General features: G+C 37.1%; 1 protein-coding gene across 9 annotated transcripts in view; it reads left to right on the top strand.

Annotated features, from left to right (window-relative positions):
- TEX26 (testis expressed 26) overlaps positions 1 to 16,385 on the top strand; it is a 44,176-nt gene that overhangs the window by 9,922 nt on the left and 17,869 nt on the right. For 3 of the 9 annotated variants that reach the window (XM_077973664.1, XM_077973663.1, NM_001194161.1), the window contains 3 exon segments: positions 223 to 307; positions 11,734 to 11,899; positions 15,640 to 15,796. In XM_077973664.1, coding sequence (XP_077829790.1) covers positions 223 to 307; positions 11,734 to 11,899; positions 15,640 to 15,796 — 408 coding nt within the window. 9 annotated transcript variants of the gene reach the window in all.

The following is a 16,385-nucleotide window of genomic DNA, read 5'->3' on the forward strand; positions in this document are numbered from 1 at the left end:
AGAAACAGTAGAACTATCTTTTATTTTGGGGTGAAACACAAATAAGTCAAGCTTTCCCTCATTCCTATTAGAGGCTGTATTTTGGCCTTTATTCCTTAGACTCTAAAGATAAATTATCCAAAATGTTTTTTTTCTCTTGCAAAATTATCTTAATTGTTAAAACAACGTTTCATCAAAACATTCAGGTTTGCCATATTTAAAACTGCTTTGTTGTACTTTTAGCAGGTGGCCCCAACTGGGATTCCTATGCTACCACTATGAGGACTGCATTCACGCCTAAGACAGGAGCAGTGCCTGCCTTCATTCGGTAGATCACTATTTGAGTTAGATTGATATACATGTTTTAATTTGTTGGCTTGTCTTTTATGACTCAGAATCCAAACACATAGACAGTAATTAGAGAAGCCTCATAAAAATGCTCTTGGGTAGGGGCTACTGTGTGCACAGCTCTCCTCCAAGTATCAGTGATAGCCCCTCCCCTCAAACAGTATCCAGACCTCCTATAGGGAAACCAAGAAAATGGCTACTAATTGTTCATAAAGTTGCTGTGTATCGTGGTTTACAGCAGACCTAATGTACAGGTTAATAAGGTTGTGCTACCTAAACATTCATGTGACTTGAATCCATTCCCTTATATATAGTAGGCAGGCAATGACAATTGAGTGAATAGGTGAATGGATGAACAAATACTTGTTATCACAGCATCACCAAGACTAGTCTTGGAAGCTGGAAGAAGGCCACTGTCCCCCTATTCTTACCTCCACTCCTCCAGATACTACAATATTGGCTTCAACTTCTCCAATTCAACCTGAGCTGAGGGTAGTGGGAGTTTCTAAACATCAGCTGCCTTTCTGAGCTTCTAAGCTCATCAATAGGTGAGTGAGAGCAGGATTAGGGGAGCCCCATTATCTTTCTTTTTTTTTTCTTTTTTTTTTTTTGAGACGGAGTCTCGCTCTGTCACCCAGGCTGGAGCGCAGTGGCGCAATCTCAGCTCACTGCAAGCTCTGCCTCCCAGGTTTACACCATTCTCCTGCCTCAGCCTCCCAAGTAGCTGAGACTACAGGCGCCCGCCACCTCGCCTGGCTAGTTTTTTGTATTTTTAGTAGAGACAGGATTTCATGTTAGCCAGGATGGTCTCGATCTCCTGACCTTGTGATCTGCCCCCCTCGGCCTCCCAAAGTGCTGGGGTTACAGGTGTGAGCCCTTGCGCCCAGCCGCCCCATCATCTTTTACTGTGTCACTGGTAGGTGTGAAATCAGCATAGAGAGCCTTCAATTATCATCTTCATTCTGTGAATTGTGTCCAATAAGAATCTTTTCACCTTAAGCACGGCCAACGTGGTGAAACCCCGTCTCTACCTAAAATACAAAAATTAGCCGGGTGTAGTGGCGGGCACTTGTAATCCCAGCTACTCAGGAGGCAGAGGCACGAGAATTGCTTGAACCCGGGAGGCGGAGGTTACAGTGAGCCGAGATCACACCACTGCACTCCAGCCCGTGCGACAGAGCGAGACTCTGTCTCAAAAAAAGGAAAATCTTTTTGCCTTAAAAGTTCAAGATATTGAGGAGTGGAATGGAGTATTGGTAAGACCATGGCTATGGAGTTAGGCAGAAATGCCATCTATCCTCTGCTCTTACCCGTATTATCTCTGCTACCTTGCACAAGTTAACAAGCCATCTGGGGCTCAGTTTTGTCATTGGTGAAATGGGGATAATGATACCTGCCTAAAGTGGCTGTTCTGAGGACACAAAGCACTAGGATAGTGACTAACACAAAGAAGTTAGTCATTTTCATTCGTTTTTCCCACCATAGTATATGATAAATTTCCAAAAAGTACAAGGCTACAAGATTCCAGATTTCTGAGTTACTAGCTATCCCACTGAGTCCCGTTCTAACTGGGAAATTTTATCATCTGATTGTAATGAAAGTGCCAGGTATATGACTGTAAGAGTTGCCTGAAGAAGAAACGTTTAGGGGATGAAAACCAAAAACAAATAGATAACTTAGGGAGTCTAGGTCAGTGATGTTTGAATTTATATATTTATAAAGTTCTCACAAAAATTTTCAGTGTAAAAATTTTAACTTTTTTTATTTCAATAGCTTTTGCGGTACAAGTGGTTTTTGGTTACATGGATGCATTGCATAATGGTGAAGTCTGAGATTTTGGGGTACCCATCACCCAAGTAGTGTACATTGCACCCAATATGTAATTTTTTATTCCTCACTCGCTTCCCTCTCCCTCCCTGCTTCTGAGTCTCCATAGTCCATTATATCACTCTATAGGCCTTTGGGTACCTGTAGCTTAGCTCCCACTTCTCAGTGAGAATGTACGGTATTTGGTTTTTCATTCCAGAGTTACTTCACTTAGAATAATGGCCTCCAGCTCCATCCAAGTTGCTGCAAAAGACATTAGTTCATTCTTTTTTTATGGCTGTGTAATATTCCATGTTGTATATATATACCAAATTTTTTTTGATCCACTCACTAATCAATGGACACTTAGGTTGGTTTTATATCTTTAAAATTGTGAATTGTGCTGTGATAAACATACACGTACAGTTGTCTTTTTAATAAAATGACTTCTTTTCCTTTGGGTAGATACCTAGTAGTGGGATTGCTGGACCAAACGATAGATCTACTGTTAGTTCCTCAAGAAATCTTCATACTGTTTTCCATAGAAGCATATACACCATCAGTGTTTAAGTGTTTCCTTTTCACCACATCGTTGCCAACATCTATTGTTTTTTTTTTTCTTTTTAATAATTAAATTCAACAATACTTTTTGCAGGAGTAGGTTGGTATCTCATTGCAGTTTTCATTTGTATTTCCCTGATGACCAGTGATGTTGAGCATTTTTTTTCATATGTTTTTGGCCATTTGTATACCTTCTTTTGAGACATGTCTGTTCATGTCATTTACCAACATTTTGATAGGATTTGTTTTCTTGGTGATTTCTTTGAGTTCCTTGTAGATTTGGGATGTTAGTCCTTTGTTAGCTGCGCAGTTTGCAAATATTTTTCTCCCATTCTGTGGGTTGTCTGATTAATCTAATTATTCTTTTTGCTGTACAGAAGCATTTCAGTTAAATTAGGTTCTATTTATTTATTTATTTATTTATTTATTTATTTATTTATTTTGCATTTGCTTTTGGGGTCTTAGTCATGAATTATTTGCCTAGGCCAGTGTCCAGAAGAGTTTTTCCTAGGTTATCTCCTGGAATTTTTATGGTTTCCCGTCTCTTATGTTTAAGTCTTTTGTCCATCTTGAGTTGATTTTTGTACAAGCTGAGAGATGCTAGCCAATTTTCCCAGCACCATTTATTAAATATGGTGTCCTTTCCCAAATTTATGTTTTTGTATGCTTTGTCAAAGATCACTAGGTTGTAAGTATTTGGCTTTAGTTCTAAGTTCTCTATTCTGTTCCATTGGTCAATGTGCCTACCTTTTTTTTTTTTTTTAACCAGTACCATGCTCTTTTGGTAACTATAGCCTCGTAGTATAATTTGAAGTCTGGTAATGTGATGCCTTCAGATTTATTCTTTCTACTCAGGATTGTTTTGGCTATTTATGCTCTCTTTTGGTTCCATATGAATTTCAGGATTGTTTTTCCTAATTCTGTGAAAATGATGTTGGTATTTTAATAAGAATTGCATTGACTCTGCAGATTGCTTTGGGCAGTATAGTCATTTTCATAATATTGATCTTCCGATCCGTGAAACACATCCATGGGGTGTGTTTCCATTTGTTTGTATCACCTGTGATTTCTTTCAGCAGTGTTTTGTAGTTCTCCTTGTAGAGATATTTCACCTCCTCCCTGGTTAAGTATATTCCTGGTATTTTATTTTTGGCAGCTGTTGTACAAGGGATCGAGTTATTGATTTGATTCTCAGTTTGGTCATTGTTGTATATAGCAGTGCTACTGATTTGTGTACGTTGATTTTGTAACTTGAGACTTTACTGAATTCTTTTATCCAAACTCTAGGTATACGATCATATCATCAGCAGACAGCAATATTTTGACTTTCTCTTTTGAAACGTAGATACACTTTATTTCTTTCTCTTGCTTGATTGGTCTGGCTAGGGTTTCCAGTACTATGTTGAATAGAAGTGGTGAAAGTGGGTATCCTTTTCTTGTTCTAGGCCTCAAAGGAAATGCTTTCGACTTTTCCCCATTTGGTGTAATGAAAATTGTGGTTTTGTCACAGATGGCTCTCATTATTTTCAGGTATATTCCTTAGATGCCTAGTTTGTTGAAGGTTTTTATCATAAAGGGATGCTGGATTTTATTGAATGCTTTTTCTGCATCTATTGAAATGCTCATGTGATTTTTGTTTTTTGATTCCATTTATATGATATATCATATTTATTGACTTGCATATATTAAAGCATGCCTGTGTCCCTGGGATGAAACCCAATTGATTATTGCATATTATCTTTTTGATGTGCTATTGAATTCAGTCAGTATTTTGTTGAGAATTTTTGCATCAATGTTCATCAGGGATATTGGTCTGTAGTTTTCTACAGACCAGTATTCCTGGTTTTGGGTATCAGAGTGAGACTGACTTCATAAAATGAGTCGGAGAGGATTCCCTCTTTCTCAATCTTTTGGAATAGTTTCAGTAGGATTGGCACCAATTCTTCTTTGAACGTCTGGTAGAATTCAGCTGTGAATCCATCTGGCTCTGGCTTTTTTTGAAGTCAACAGCTTTTTTTATTACTGATTCAATCTCACTGTGTGTTATTGGTCTGCTCAGGGTTTCTATTTCTTCCTGATTTAATCTAGGAGGCTTGTATGTTTCCAAGAATTTATTCATTTCCTCTGGATTTTCTAGTTTGAGTGCATTGAGGTGCTCATAGTAGTCTTGAATTATCTTTCATAATTCTGTGGTGTCAGTTGAAATGTCTCTAGTTCCATTTCAAATTGAGTTTATTTGAATATTCTCTCTTCTTTTCCTGGTTAATCTAGTTTATGGTCTATCAATTTTACCTTTTCAAAGAACAAGCTTTTTGTTTCATTGATCTTTTTTTGTTGTTGTTTGTTTAATTTCATTTTGTTCTGCTCTGATCTTATTTTCTTGTACTAGCTTTGGGTTTAGTTTGTTTTTGTTTCTCTCGTTCCTTGAAGTATGAAATTAGGTTGTCAATTTGTGATCTTTCAGACTTTTTGCTGTAGGCATTTAGTGCTATAAACTTTCCTCTTAGCACTGCTTTTACTGTATCCCAGAAGTTTTGATAACTTGTGTCACTATTATCATTTATTTAAAAGGGTTTTAAAAATTTCCATCTTGATTTCATTGTTAACCCAAAAATCATGCAGGAGCAGATTGTTTAATTTCCATGTATTTGTATAGTTTTGAGAGTTCCTTTTGGAGTTGATTTTTAGTTTCATTCCACTGTGATCTGAGAAGATACCTGATATGACTTTGTTTAAAATTTATTGAGACTTGTTTTGTGGCCTATTGTATGGTCTATATTGGAGAATGCCCCATGTGCTGATGAGAAAAAACGTGTATTCTGCAATTCTTGGGTAGAATTTTTTGTAAATATTTGTTAGGTCCATTTGCTCTAGAGTGTAGTTTAAGTCCATTGTTTCTTTGTTGACTTTCTGTCTCAATGATCTGTCTAGTGCTGTCAATGGAGTGTTGGAGTCCCCCACTCCTATTGTGTTGCTGTCTATCTCATTTCTTGGATCTAGCAGCAAATATTTTATGAATCTGGGAGCTCCAATGTTAGATGCATACAAATTTAGGATTGTAATATCTTCTTGTTGGATTAATCCTTTTATCATTATTTAGCGACCTTCTTTGTCTTTTCTTACTGTTGTTGCTTTAAAGTCTGTTTTATCTGATATAAGAATAGCTACTCCAGCTCGCTTTTGGTTTCCACTTGCATGGAATATCTTTTTCCACCCTTTTTCCTTGGGTTCATATGAATCCTTATGTTTTAGGTCAGTCTCTTGAAGACAGCAGATATTTTGTGGTTTGTGGATATTTTTAAATTCATTCTGCCAATCTATTAAGTGGAGAATGTAGGCCATTTATGTTCAATGTTCATAGAGAGATGTGAGGGACTGTTCTAGTCATCATGTTAATTTCTTCCTAGATGCTTTGTTTTCTTCATTGTGTTATTTTATAGGCCTTTTCAAAAAGTTCTATTCTGGTATATATTGACCTTTTGTTTCAGGATTTAGAACTCCTTTTAGCATTTCTCGTAGGGCTGGCCTGGTAGTGACAAATTCCCTCAGCATTTGTTTGTCTGAAAATGACTTTATTTCTTCTTTGTTTATAAAACTTAGTTTTTCTGGATAAAAAATTCTAGGTTGACAGTTACTCTCTTTAAGGAGGCTAAAAATAGGACCCCAATCCCTTCTGGTTTGTAAGGTTTCTGCTGAAAAATTTGCTGTTAGTCTGATAGGTTTTTTTGTTTTGTTTTATTTTTTAATAGGTTACCTGATCCTTTTGTCTCACTTCTCTCAGAATTATTTCCTTCACATTGACTTTGGATAGCCTGATGACTATGGGTGTTGGTGAAGCCCTTTTTGTGATGAATCTCTAAGGAGTTCTTTGAGCTCCTTGTATTTGGATATCTAAATCTCTAGCAAGCCCAGGAAAGTTTTCCTCATTTATTCCCTCATATAAGTTTTCCAAACTTTTTACTTACTCTTCTCCCTCAGAACACCAGTTACTCTTAGATTTGGCCATTCTACATAATCCCATATTTCTTGAAGACTTTGCTCATTTCTTTCTATTCTTTTTTCTTTATTTTTGTCTGGGTTAATTCAAAAGCCTTGTTTTCTAGCTCTTAAATTCTTTCTTCTACTTGTTCTAGTCTGTTAAAACTTTCCACTGCATTTTGTCATTCTCTAAATGTGTCTTTCATTTCCAGTTCTGATTTTTAAAAATCTATTTCTTTAGAAAATTTTTTATTCATATCCTGAGTTGTTTCTTAGTTTCTTTATGTTGGTTTTCACCTTCTTCTGGTATCTCCTTGAGTAGCTTAATAATCAGCCTTTTGAATTCTTAATCTGGTATTTCAAAAATTTCATTTTAGTTTAGATCTGTTGCTGGAAAGCTAGTGTGATCTTTCAGGGATGTTATAGAACCTTGTTTTGTCATATTGCCAGAATTATTTTTCTGGTTCCTTCTCATTTGGGTAGACTATTTATTCTAATTATTCTTGAATTTATTTTTTATTTGATTTTTTAAAATTTCTTTTTCCCCCCTTAAGGATGTGACCTTAATGTTTACAGTTTGTTGTAGCCTAATTTGGCTCTTGGTGCTTTCAGGCGTGAAGACTCTGTATAAGTTCCCTGGTTATAGAGAGTCTTTGTATGATGGCTTTGTCAAATGTCAACATAAATTTAAATAACTGCAAAAGATTAAACTTCTTCCCCATCCTACATATTGACATTTTAAAATAAAACTTTTCAATAAAACCAATGAATACTCTGAATGCTTTAGCAAATTAATACCTGCCATGATCTTTTAAATAAACACACAAATAAGCTCTTCTTTGATCACTTATTTCATTTCTTTCTCTTCTTGAACTCTCATTCCCACTCCACTTCCTCCATAGAATTTTTCCCTGCTGTAATATATTTTATGTTTGAAAGCAATTTATTGATCACTCTATTATACTTCTTTGCAACTATTTTAGTATATTAATTGAAATTAATTTTTAAACATGTTATATGACCCTAAGTATAGAGTTATCACAATTATTTTAGTACACAATTGCTCAAAGCAATAAATACATTATAAATGCTCATAATTATGAAATACAAAAAGTAAATTTTTTTGCAACTGCATCTTAATGAGATAAATGTGGCTGTTTAGTTTTCAATTAGTTCATATATCTAGTTTTGAGTGTTGTTATTTTTAGAATGCAACTGCACTCAGCATCACTTTTTTCTGCTTCTAATGTTAAGAAACCTTGTTTTATATATATATATATATATATATATATTTAAATAAGTAGGTGCAAATTAAAGGAGTTTTAGTATAGCAGTGTCACTCAGTACTCTGAACTCTTTCTGAATTATGTCCCAGAAATCACAATGTGATTTTTAATGACTGATCAGCTGACAGCTTGGTTTGAGTACTCCTTCAATTTTGCTGAAAGCAATTAATAAGATGATTTATCATCCAGTCATTGAGTTATTCCCTATCTCAGTTTCTGAGAATATGCTGAAAAGACACGTCTTAACACATGACTATTAAATTGCACCTGTTACTATTTCACTTGGCGGCAACTTGTTTAATTTTCTATATTCAAAAAGGATTTGGAAAATGGAAACACAAATTTTAATAACTTTTTATCATACAAACTTTTTTTCATAAAAGGCTTTTATCATACTTTGAATATATTTTTATCAAAATCTTGGAGTTGAACATTTAGCTTATACAGTTTATACCATCTTTACCTAGTTGGTAAAATCAGTCCTTGTTGTTCAAATCCATAAGTAAAATCAGGTTTATTTCCTGTCCAAATAAAATCTAGTTACACTTTCAATTCAAATAAATGTTAATATATGTTTTGAGAATATTATAAAAACCACTGAAAAATAAATTATGGAATGCATATTGTAGAGAAGACAATTAAAAGTACACAAGAGAAGTGTTAAAAGATTTGAGTCTGATATGATGAATTATATCCAGGTAACTTATACAGTTAGCTATACATTTCATTGCAACATATCCAAAAATAATGCAATAAAATGTGTAGATAAATGTATAAGTTGTTTGTGAAGAGTATAATAAAAAGCATGATGTTTCCTAAATATATTCTCATGTATATAGAATTCTGCTGCTTTCCTTTTGGGAATGATTAAATACTTATGTGTAAAAACAGAAACAATTTTATTAATTTCATCAGACATCAAATCAAATATTTACTAGTATTCAATGAAAGAAAGTTATATATAGTGAAAATTAAAATTGTTCTGGCAGGTCAGCCTATACTTTCATTTATTGTTAAATATTTTACAACATAAAATAAAATGAAACTTGGCTGTATTGTAGTATTTTGTAACATGATTGGATTCAGAATAAAATTTAAATACTTTATTGAATGATTAATATAAAACCTGAAAAAAAATACAAGATTCCTAGTTGTCAGTTTTATCTAGTGTATCTTTAAAAATTTGCTGTCTCGTAAAGGATTCTGGGCTGGGCATGGTGGCTCATTCCTGTAATCCCAACACTTTGGGAGGCCAAGGCAGGTGGGTCACCTGAGGTCAGGAGTTCGAGACCAGCCTGACCAATATGGTGAAACCCCGTCTCTACTAAAAATACAAAAATTAGCCCAGAGTGGTGGCATGTGCCTGTTGTCCCAGCTACTCGGGAGACTGAGACAGGAGAATTGCTTGAACCCGGGAAGTGGAGGTTGCTCCAGCCTGGGTGACAGAGTGAGACTCTGTCTTAAAAAAAAAAAAAAAAAAAAGGCAAGATTCTGGTTATATTTAAAGTAATCAGTGTGACCAACCTGTGCTGCTTCACCACCTCAAAGCTGCTTTTCTTTCCAGCTAATGGCATGTCCTAGAGATAAGCTGATAAATGCCTATCTTTAAATGTGGGAGGAAAGGAGTCATTTTAAGCATTCTGCATCCTCTGCTCTTCTCTCAGAGGCCTCTCCCTAAAAGGATGTGAACGTTTTATAATTGTTAGGAGATAGAAAACCAGACATTCCTCTCAGCCATGCTCTATGACATACCTAAATTCAGAGCCACCCACAAAGAACTAGTACCCTGGGTATAGCACAGCCCTTCACTCTCTAGAAATACACATGACATTGAGAACCACAAGCCCAGGCAAGTGGTTCCAAATGGAGCTTGGATTACAAGGAGGTGTCTCTGAAATCACTCCGACCATGTTTCCCTTCACTGGAGGCCCCCCTCATGGTTGGAGGCTTATTCCTCGAGGCAATGCACCATAGAAAGAGCCTGTGGTGAAATGGGGAAGAGAGAATCAGGCAAGGGGTGTAGGAAGAAAGAACCCACATACATTTGCGGGTTTGTTCTCAGGCGGATATGTTCTAGGAAAGAGTATATTGAGAAATTGAGATCTGAAAATTGATTCTTTTAAAGCTTTTTGTGGCTAAGTGTGGTGGCTCACGGCTGTAATCCCAGCCTGTAGCATGCACCTGTAGTTCCAGCTACTTGAGGCGGGTGGATCGCTTGAGGCTAGAAGTTCAAGACCAGCCTGGGCAACATAATGAGACGTCATCTCAAAAAACAAAAATAAAAAATAAATCAGCTGGGCATGGTGGCACATGCCTGTAAGTCCTAGCTACTTGGGAGGCTGAGGTGGGAGGATAGATAGAGCCCAGCAGTTTGAGGCTGCAGTGAGCTATGATGGTACCAGTGCGCTGCAGCCTAGGCAACAGAGCAAGACTCTGTCTCAAAAAAAACCAAAAACCAAAAAACAAACAGAAAACAACAACAACAACAACAACAAAACAGTTGTTTGTGCTGTATCCTCTCCCTTTGGAAACTCTCCATTTTATATCTGAATGACAATAAATGATCATCTGGATGTTTGTTTCCAACATCCCAGATATTTGTTTCTTACAGAGATAATCTGAATCTATCTAGCCCTCTTTTAAAGATAAGTCAAAATGAAATATTTTGAACATACACAAAGGAACATACAAGGAATCCCCCACTACGAGCCAGCAACAGCAATCATCGCTCGTTAGCTACTGTTATCTGCACCCTCCACTCATCCTTCCCACTGGAGTATGCGGAAGCAAATCCCAGGCGTTGTATCATTTCAATTCTAAAGATTTTGTATGTATCTCTAAAAGATAAAAAATGTTTTAAAAATTGTAACAATACTATTATCTCACCTTTAAGAAAACCAATTCCTTAATATCAAATGGCCAATCAGCAATCAAATCTCTCCAATTGTCTCATAACTTTTTTTTTTATAAAGGCAGTGGTTTGAAATTGAATCCAGGAAAGGTCCATACATTTCATTTGGTTATTATGTCTCTTATTTCATTTAATCTTAAAAAAAAGAGAGAGAGAAAGAGAGAGAACCTTTTTTTTTTTTTCTGACAAATTCACTGTTGAACAAACAGAATCATTGTTCTGGGACTTTTTTTTTTTTTTTAATCTCCATGATGCCATTTAAATGATTTCTCTTTTCATGTATTTCCTGTAATCCAACATTGTAAAGACTTCATCTGATTCAAGTTCTGCATTTTGGCAAAGATATTTAATATGTGGCAATGCATGTATTCACTCAGAAGCTGATAGTGTCTGGTGGTCCTCTTTTGGAGCTGCGAGTGGACACTGCTGGTCATTGCCTAGATTCATTATTTCATTAGGTGCTTGAAACTAGTGATATTTCAATTCTTATATTTCTTCCCTTTATCAGATAGAAGATTTCTATAGAGAGAAGCTTTTCTTCACCAGCTATTTGGTTACACTGAAGTGCCATTTGTACTGGAGAGTGTTCAGCTCTTTAAAAAATTAATGAAATAAATTTCACATTGTTATGTTTTTAAATTTTATTTTAGGCCTCTGTACTTTTGTTAAAAGCCATCCTAAAATACAGCATTGTTTTCCTTCAAGGAAAACCTGAAATTAAATTAGTTCTGGCATCAACTCTTATGTCAATCTATCTTTTTAAAAAATGTAAGGGGTAAAATGATTTGACATGGGTACTTTTGTGAGATTTGGTATTTAACCTCTGACTCTAATTTCTGCTGGGGTTTTTTTTTTTTTTTGTAGCCAAAATGGTATCAGAAGATTAGGATACACATATTCACTTAGTGATCCTATTCTCAATCAGACACAATACAATGATGAGTACACTTGGAAATCATACTCCAAAGAAGATTTGATCAAAACTGAGCCTTCGAGAGGAATCAAGAGCCACAAATCTCATCTCAATGAAGTAAGATAATATCTACATATGTGTTGAATTTAATACTGTATCAACAACCCATAAGAATGAGAGTTTAAATATGTCACAAAGATCTTTCAGCTTCTACAGTTACAGGATACATGGTTCTTTTCAGACTATTTCCTGTCTACCATCTCACATTTATTTCTAACCACTTACGTTCTATCCCCTGGAGTTTTTTTTTTTAAAAAGGACTTTTAAAAGTTGAAGTGAAATTTACATAATATAGAATTAACCTTTTAAAGTGAACAATTCAGTGGCATTTAGTACATACATGTTGTTGGACAGCCGTCACTTCTTTTTTTGTTCCAAACCATTTTCATCATCCTAGAAGGAGACCTCATACCCATTAAGCAATTACCCCCAACTCCACTCCCCACCGTCTGCTTTCTACCTCTGTGGATTACCTTTTGTGGATATTTTAGGTGGACTAGGTGTGGAATTCCACCTATTTTATGTGGAATGGGTGACCTTTTGTGTCTGGCTTCTTTTCACTTAGCATAACGTTTTCAAGGTTCATCAGCTAAGAAATTATCTGACTAGAAAGATGACAGGAAAAGCACTATTATGAAGACTACCCATGTAGCATCCATGTAGCAAATATCAGTAGTTCCAATTCTTCATCACAGTTGAATAATATTCTCTCCCATGGATAAACCACAATTTGTCTGTCTGTGCATCCATTAATGCATCTTTGGATTGTTTCCACTTTTTGGCTATTGTGAATTGTGCTGCTGTGAACAGCCACGTACAAGTATTTGTGCTTAGCCTTATGTTTCATGCACTTTCAAACCTCCATTTTTAAAATCATTCTGTTTCCTCTACCTAGAATGCCCTTATCCTGTGCACTAAGGGAATCCCTATATTTATTTGAGACTCGGATTAAAGAAAGCCCTTCTCCCCTGGATGGAAATAACTGATTCTCCCTGTGTGTTTTCTTGGCTTTCTGTTCCCTTCTCCCATCACAAAAGGCAATGCTTGGTTGTAGTAAAGGGTATCATTTACTTGACTGCCACGTGGGATGGGACCACCTAGGATGGAGCCACCTTGATGCATTCAATAGATGATAAGACATAGAATGAACAGGATTTGATGACTAAAAGGATGCAAAGGATAAGGAAGAGGAAAGTATAATGTTCAACTTCTGACTTGGACAGCTGAGCATATGCAGACGCTGTTTACTCAGCTGGAACATGGTGGAGGACTAGGTTGGGTGGAGAAGGGCATTGGGGGAACATGTAGTTTTAGTTGAAGACCTGTTGGTTGAAGATATGTCAAACTGGCAGTTTAATAGACAGGTCTGGAGCTCATGGGGGAGAGATGAGCTGGACATATGGACTTGGAAGTCATTAGAATGTACACATATAGCCAATTCAATTTGGTGGTTCCTTGTGTTATCCATTCATTGTAATCTATTCAACCCTGGAAAAAAAATATGTATAGATTTATACATATATATACACACACACATATATATATATCTCCTGGAGATATATACATAAAACTCATCTCTAAAAATTATATATATAAATTATATTTATTATATATTATATATAAAAATTCTATATATTTTATATATAATTTATATATATTATAATATATATTTATTATATAATATATAATAAATAAATTATATATTTAGTATATAATTTATATATAATATATAAATATGTCTCTAACATATGTATTATTGCATATAATCATATATATTAGAGACAAGATCTTGCTTTGTGGCCCAGGGTGAAGTGCAGTGGCACAATCAATCAGAGTTCACTACAGCCCTGAACTCTTGAACTCAAGTGATCCTCCCACCTCAGCCTCCAGAGTAGCTTGAAGTACAGGTGCGTGCCACCATGCCCAGCTAATTTTTTACTTTTTGCAGAGATGGAATCTCACTCTGTTTCCCAGGCAGTTCTCAAACTCCTGGGTTCAACCAATCTTTCCACCTTGGCCTTCCAAAGCCCTGGGATTGCAGCCATGAGACACTATGCTTGGTCATCCTTTATATTTTACAACTAATGTAAAAGAGTTGGTTACAATATTATACTGTATGTATACAATACTATACAGTATTTATACACCCACAAACACACGACCATATACTTTTCCCTTCCTCTAAGTACTATTGAAGGCTCTCAACCAATGAGAGCTAGTGTGGCAGACTATCTTGTCCTCAGCCAATGAGAGCTAGTGTGGCAGACCGTCCTGTGTGTTCTCAGTCAATGAGTGTTCAAATGCCAGACGGCGGCTCCTGTTAATCGAGGCATTGAATGTCAACAACGGCTAACATTACACAAGAAAAACAATCATATATTATCCGCCTCCTACAGCCTTGTGAAACGCCATTTATTCAGGGATGTCTAATCTTTTGGTTTCCCTGGGCCACATTGGAAGAAGAATTGCTTTGGGCCACACATAAAATACACTAACACTAATGATAGCTGATGAGCTTTAAAAAACGAAATCGCGAAAATATCTCATAATGTTTTAAGAAAGTTTATGAATTTGTGTTGGGCCACATTCAAAGCCGTCCTGGATGGGGCCGTGGATTGGACACACTTGACTTCTAGTTTGGTGAATTTGAGTCTCTGGATCCACCTGCCAATTTGCAGGAAATATAGGGGACAGAGGAACTTGTTAAACAACAAATGCATACGCAATCAACAAAATCCAGACTGTGGGGACCCCTGCACATCAAATGACTTCTTCAGTAGATAAATTATAATTTTATATATTGGTTTTTCCAGTTGATAAATTGTGAGGGAAAGAAGGGGATCAAGAGAGAACTTGAAAATTAAAAGAGATTTAAGAGGCAAATTTGGGACAGTGAGTATACCTAACTATTTTGAAGAATTTTGGTGCAAAGGGAAACTAGGAATAGCTTAGTAACTAGAAGGGGAAGTAGAGTGAAGAGAGTGCTTTCTTTTTAAGATAGGAGGAATAAACGCATGCTTGGATACTGACGGCAATGACCCAGCAGAAAGGAAGAGATTCAAGTTGCAAGAGACAAGTGAGGATTGTTGGAGCGATTTGCTGGAGTAGACTCAGTAGAGAGGGATCTGGTGCTGCAGGCAGGGCTGGGCCTTGCTGAGAGCACCTGCAGCTCCCCTCCCATCACAGCATGTGTGAGTGCAGGTGCAGTGGCTGGGACACGGTTCGTGGCCTGTGGAAGTTCTTTTCTGGTGGCTTCAGTTTTCTCAGGGAAATAGGAAGCAAGATCATGGGAAAGAGGGACGATGGCAAGAGGAGGTGGAGGTTTCAAGTTTTATCATCCTGAAATCTCTTTGGAGGTGAGAAGAGAGTGCTGGCCTTTCCCTGTCCTCCAGGAAGTTGCTGAGGCCTCTGCATGTGAGGCAGGGTTTTCCTCAGGGGCTCCCAAGGGGAAAGCAGTCACTGCCTGTGCTCCTTGGGAATGGCCAGAACTAGAATTCACATGGCTTATTTCTTCCCCTGGTCTTATCTGTAGGAGACTTCTGGTTGGAAGCACACTCTTTGAAGTTTTCAATCTTATTTTCTCATTTTCAATGTGAAAAGTCAAAGAAATGTACGGAGACTGCGTTTCGGCTAGGTCAACCAATGGCTCCTGTTCACCAGCTCCCTGCATCCACGCACCTGCAGTGGCAGCTGGTTGTAAAGGATTCTGAAGAATATGTGCATACAGACACTCAGATTATTGATCCTATTAGGTGAGCCCATATAGATTTTCCTGAAAATTGTGTTTGCTTTGATAGGGCGTTTTCCCGTGGACGCTACCTCACTGTCAACAAACGAGGACACTAAAGAACAGCCTCCCTTGGAAAATCCCTGCTTCAATGAAAGAAGTTAACAAGGCACTATCAAATCAGTTTATTTCCATTACTAAGAGAGATTTTGTGGACAGATCGAAAGGTAAACACATTTGTTTTCCTTTTTTTTGCCGGGTCATGTAGTAGGCCCTGGAGTTGCAGTGTTCGGCAGCATGTGTGTGTTCTTCTCCCTCAAGGAACTCAAAGTCCAGGCATGGAAACAGGCAATTTTGCAAATAAAAACCATCAAGTATCAAAAGGTGCACCTTGTGGGAAATGAGGGTTGCTATGGGCATACAGGAGGACATCCAGCCTAGTGTGGGGTCGGGGGTCAGGAAAGGCTTCCCTGCCTGGCCCAAAGGATGAAGAGGAATGAGCCAACCAAAGAGGGAGGGGAGAGTGGTGTTGCAGGATTGAAAGCCCTGGAGGAACATTTCAGGAACTAAAAGAACTTCAGCAAGAGCAGAGCATCAAGGGCAAAGGGAGGGTTGAGGGAGGAGATCAGCGTGCGCAGAGAGCACCCAGTCTGGAAGGGCCTTACAGGGCACACTAAAGAGTTTGGAGTTCATCCCAGAAGCAATTAAGAGGTTTTTATTAAGGTAGTGACACAATTCAGATGTCGACTTTCAGAAGCCTCACGCTGGCTGCAGAGTGAAGAACGGAGATGGCCTTCAGGAGGAAGATGGACAGGA

This window comes from Macaca mulatta, chromosome 17 (genome assembly GCF_049350105.2).
Source record: "Macaca mulatta isolate MMU2019108-1 chromosome 17, T2T-MMU8v2.0, whole genome shotgun sequence".
NCBI classification, from domain to species: Eukaryota; Metazoa; Chordata; class Mammalia; order Primates; family Cercopithecidae; genus Macaca; species Macaca mulatta.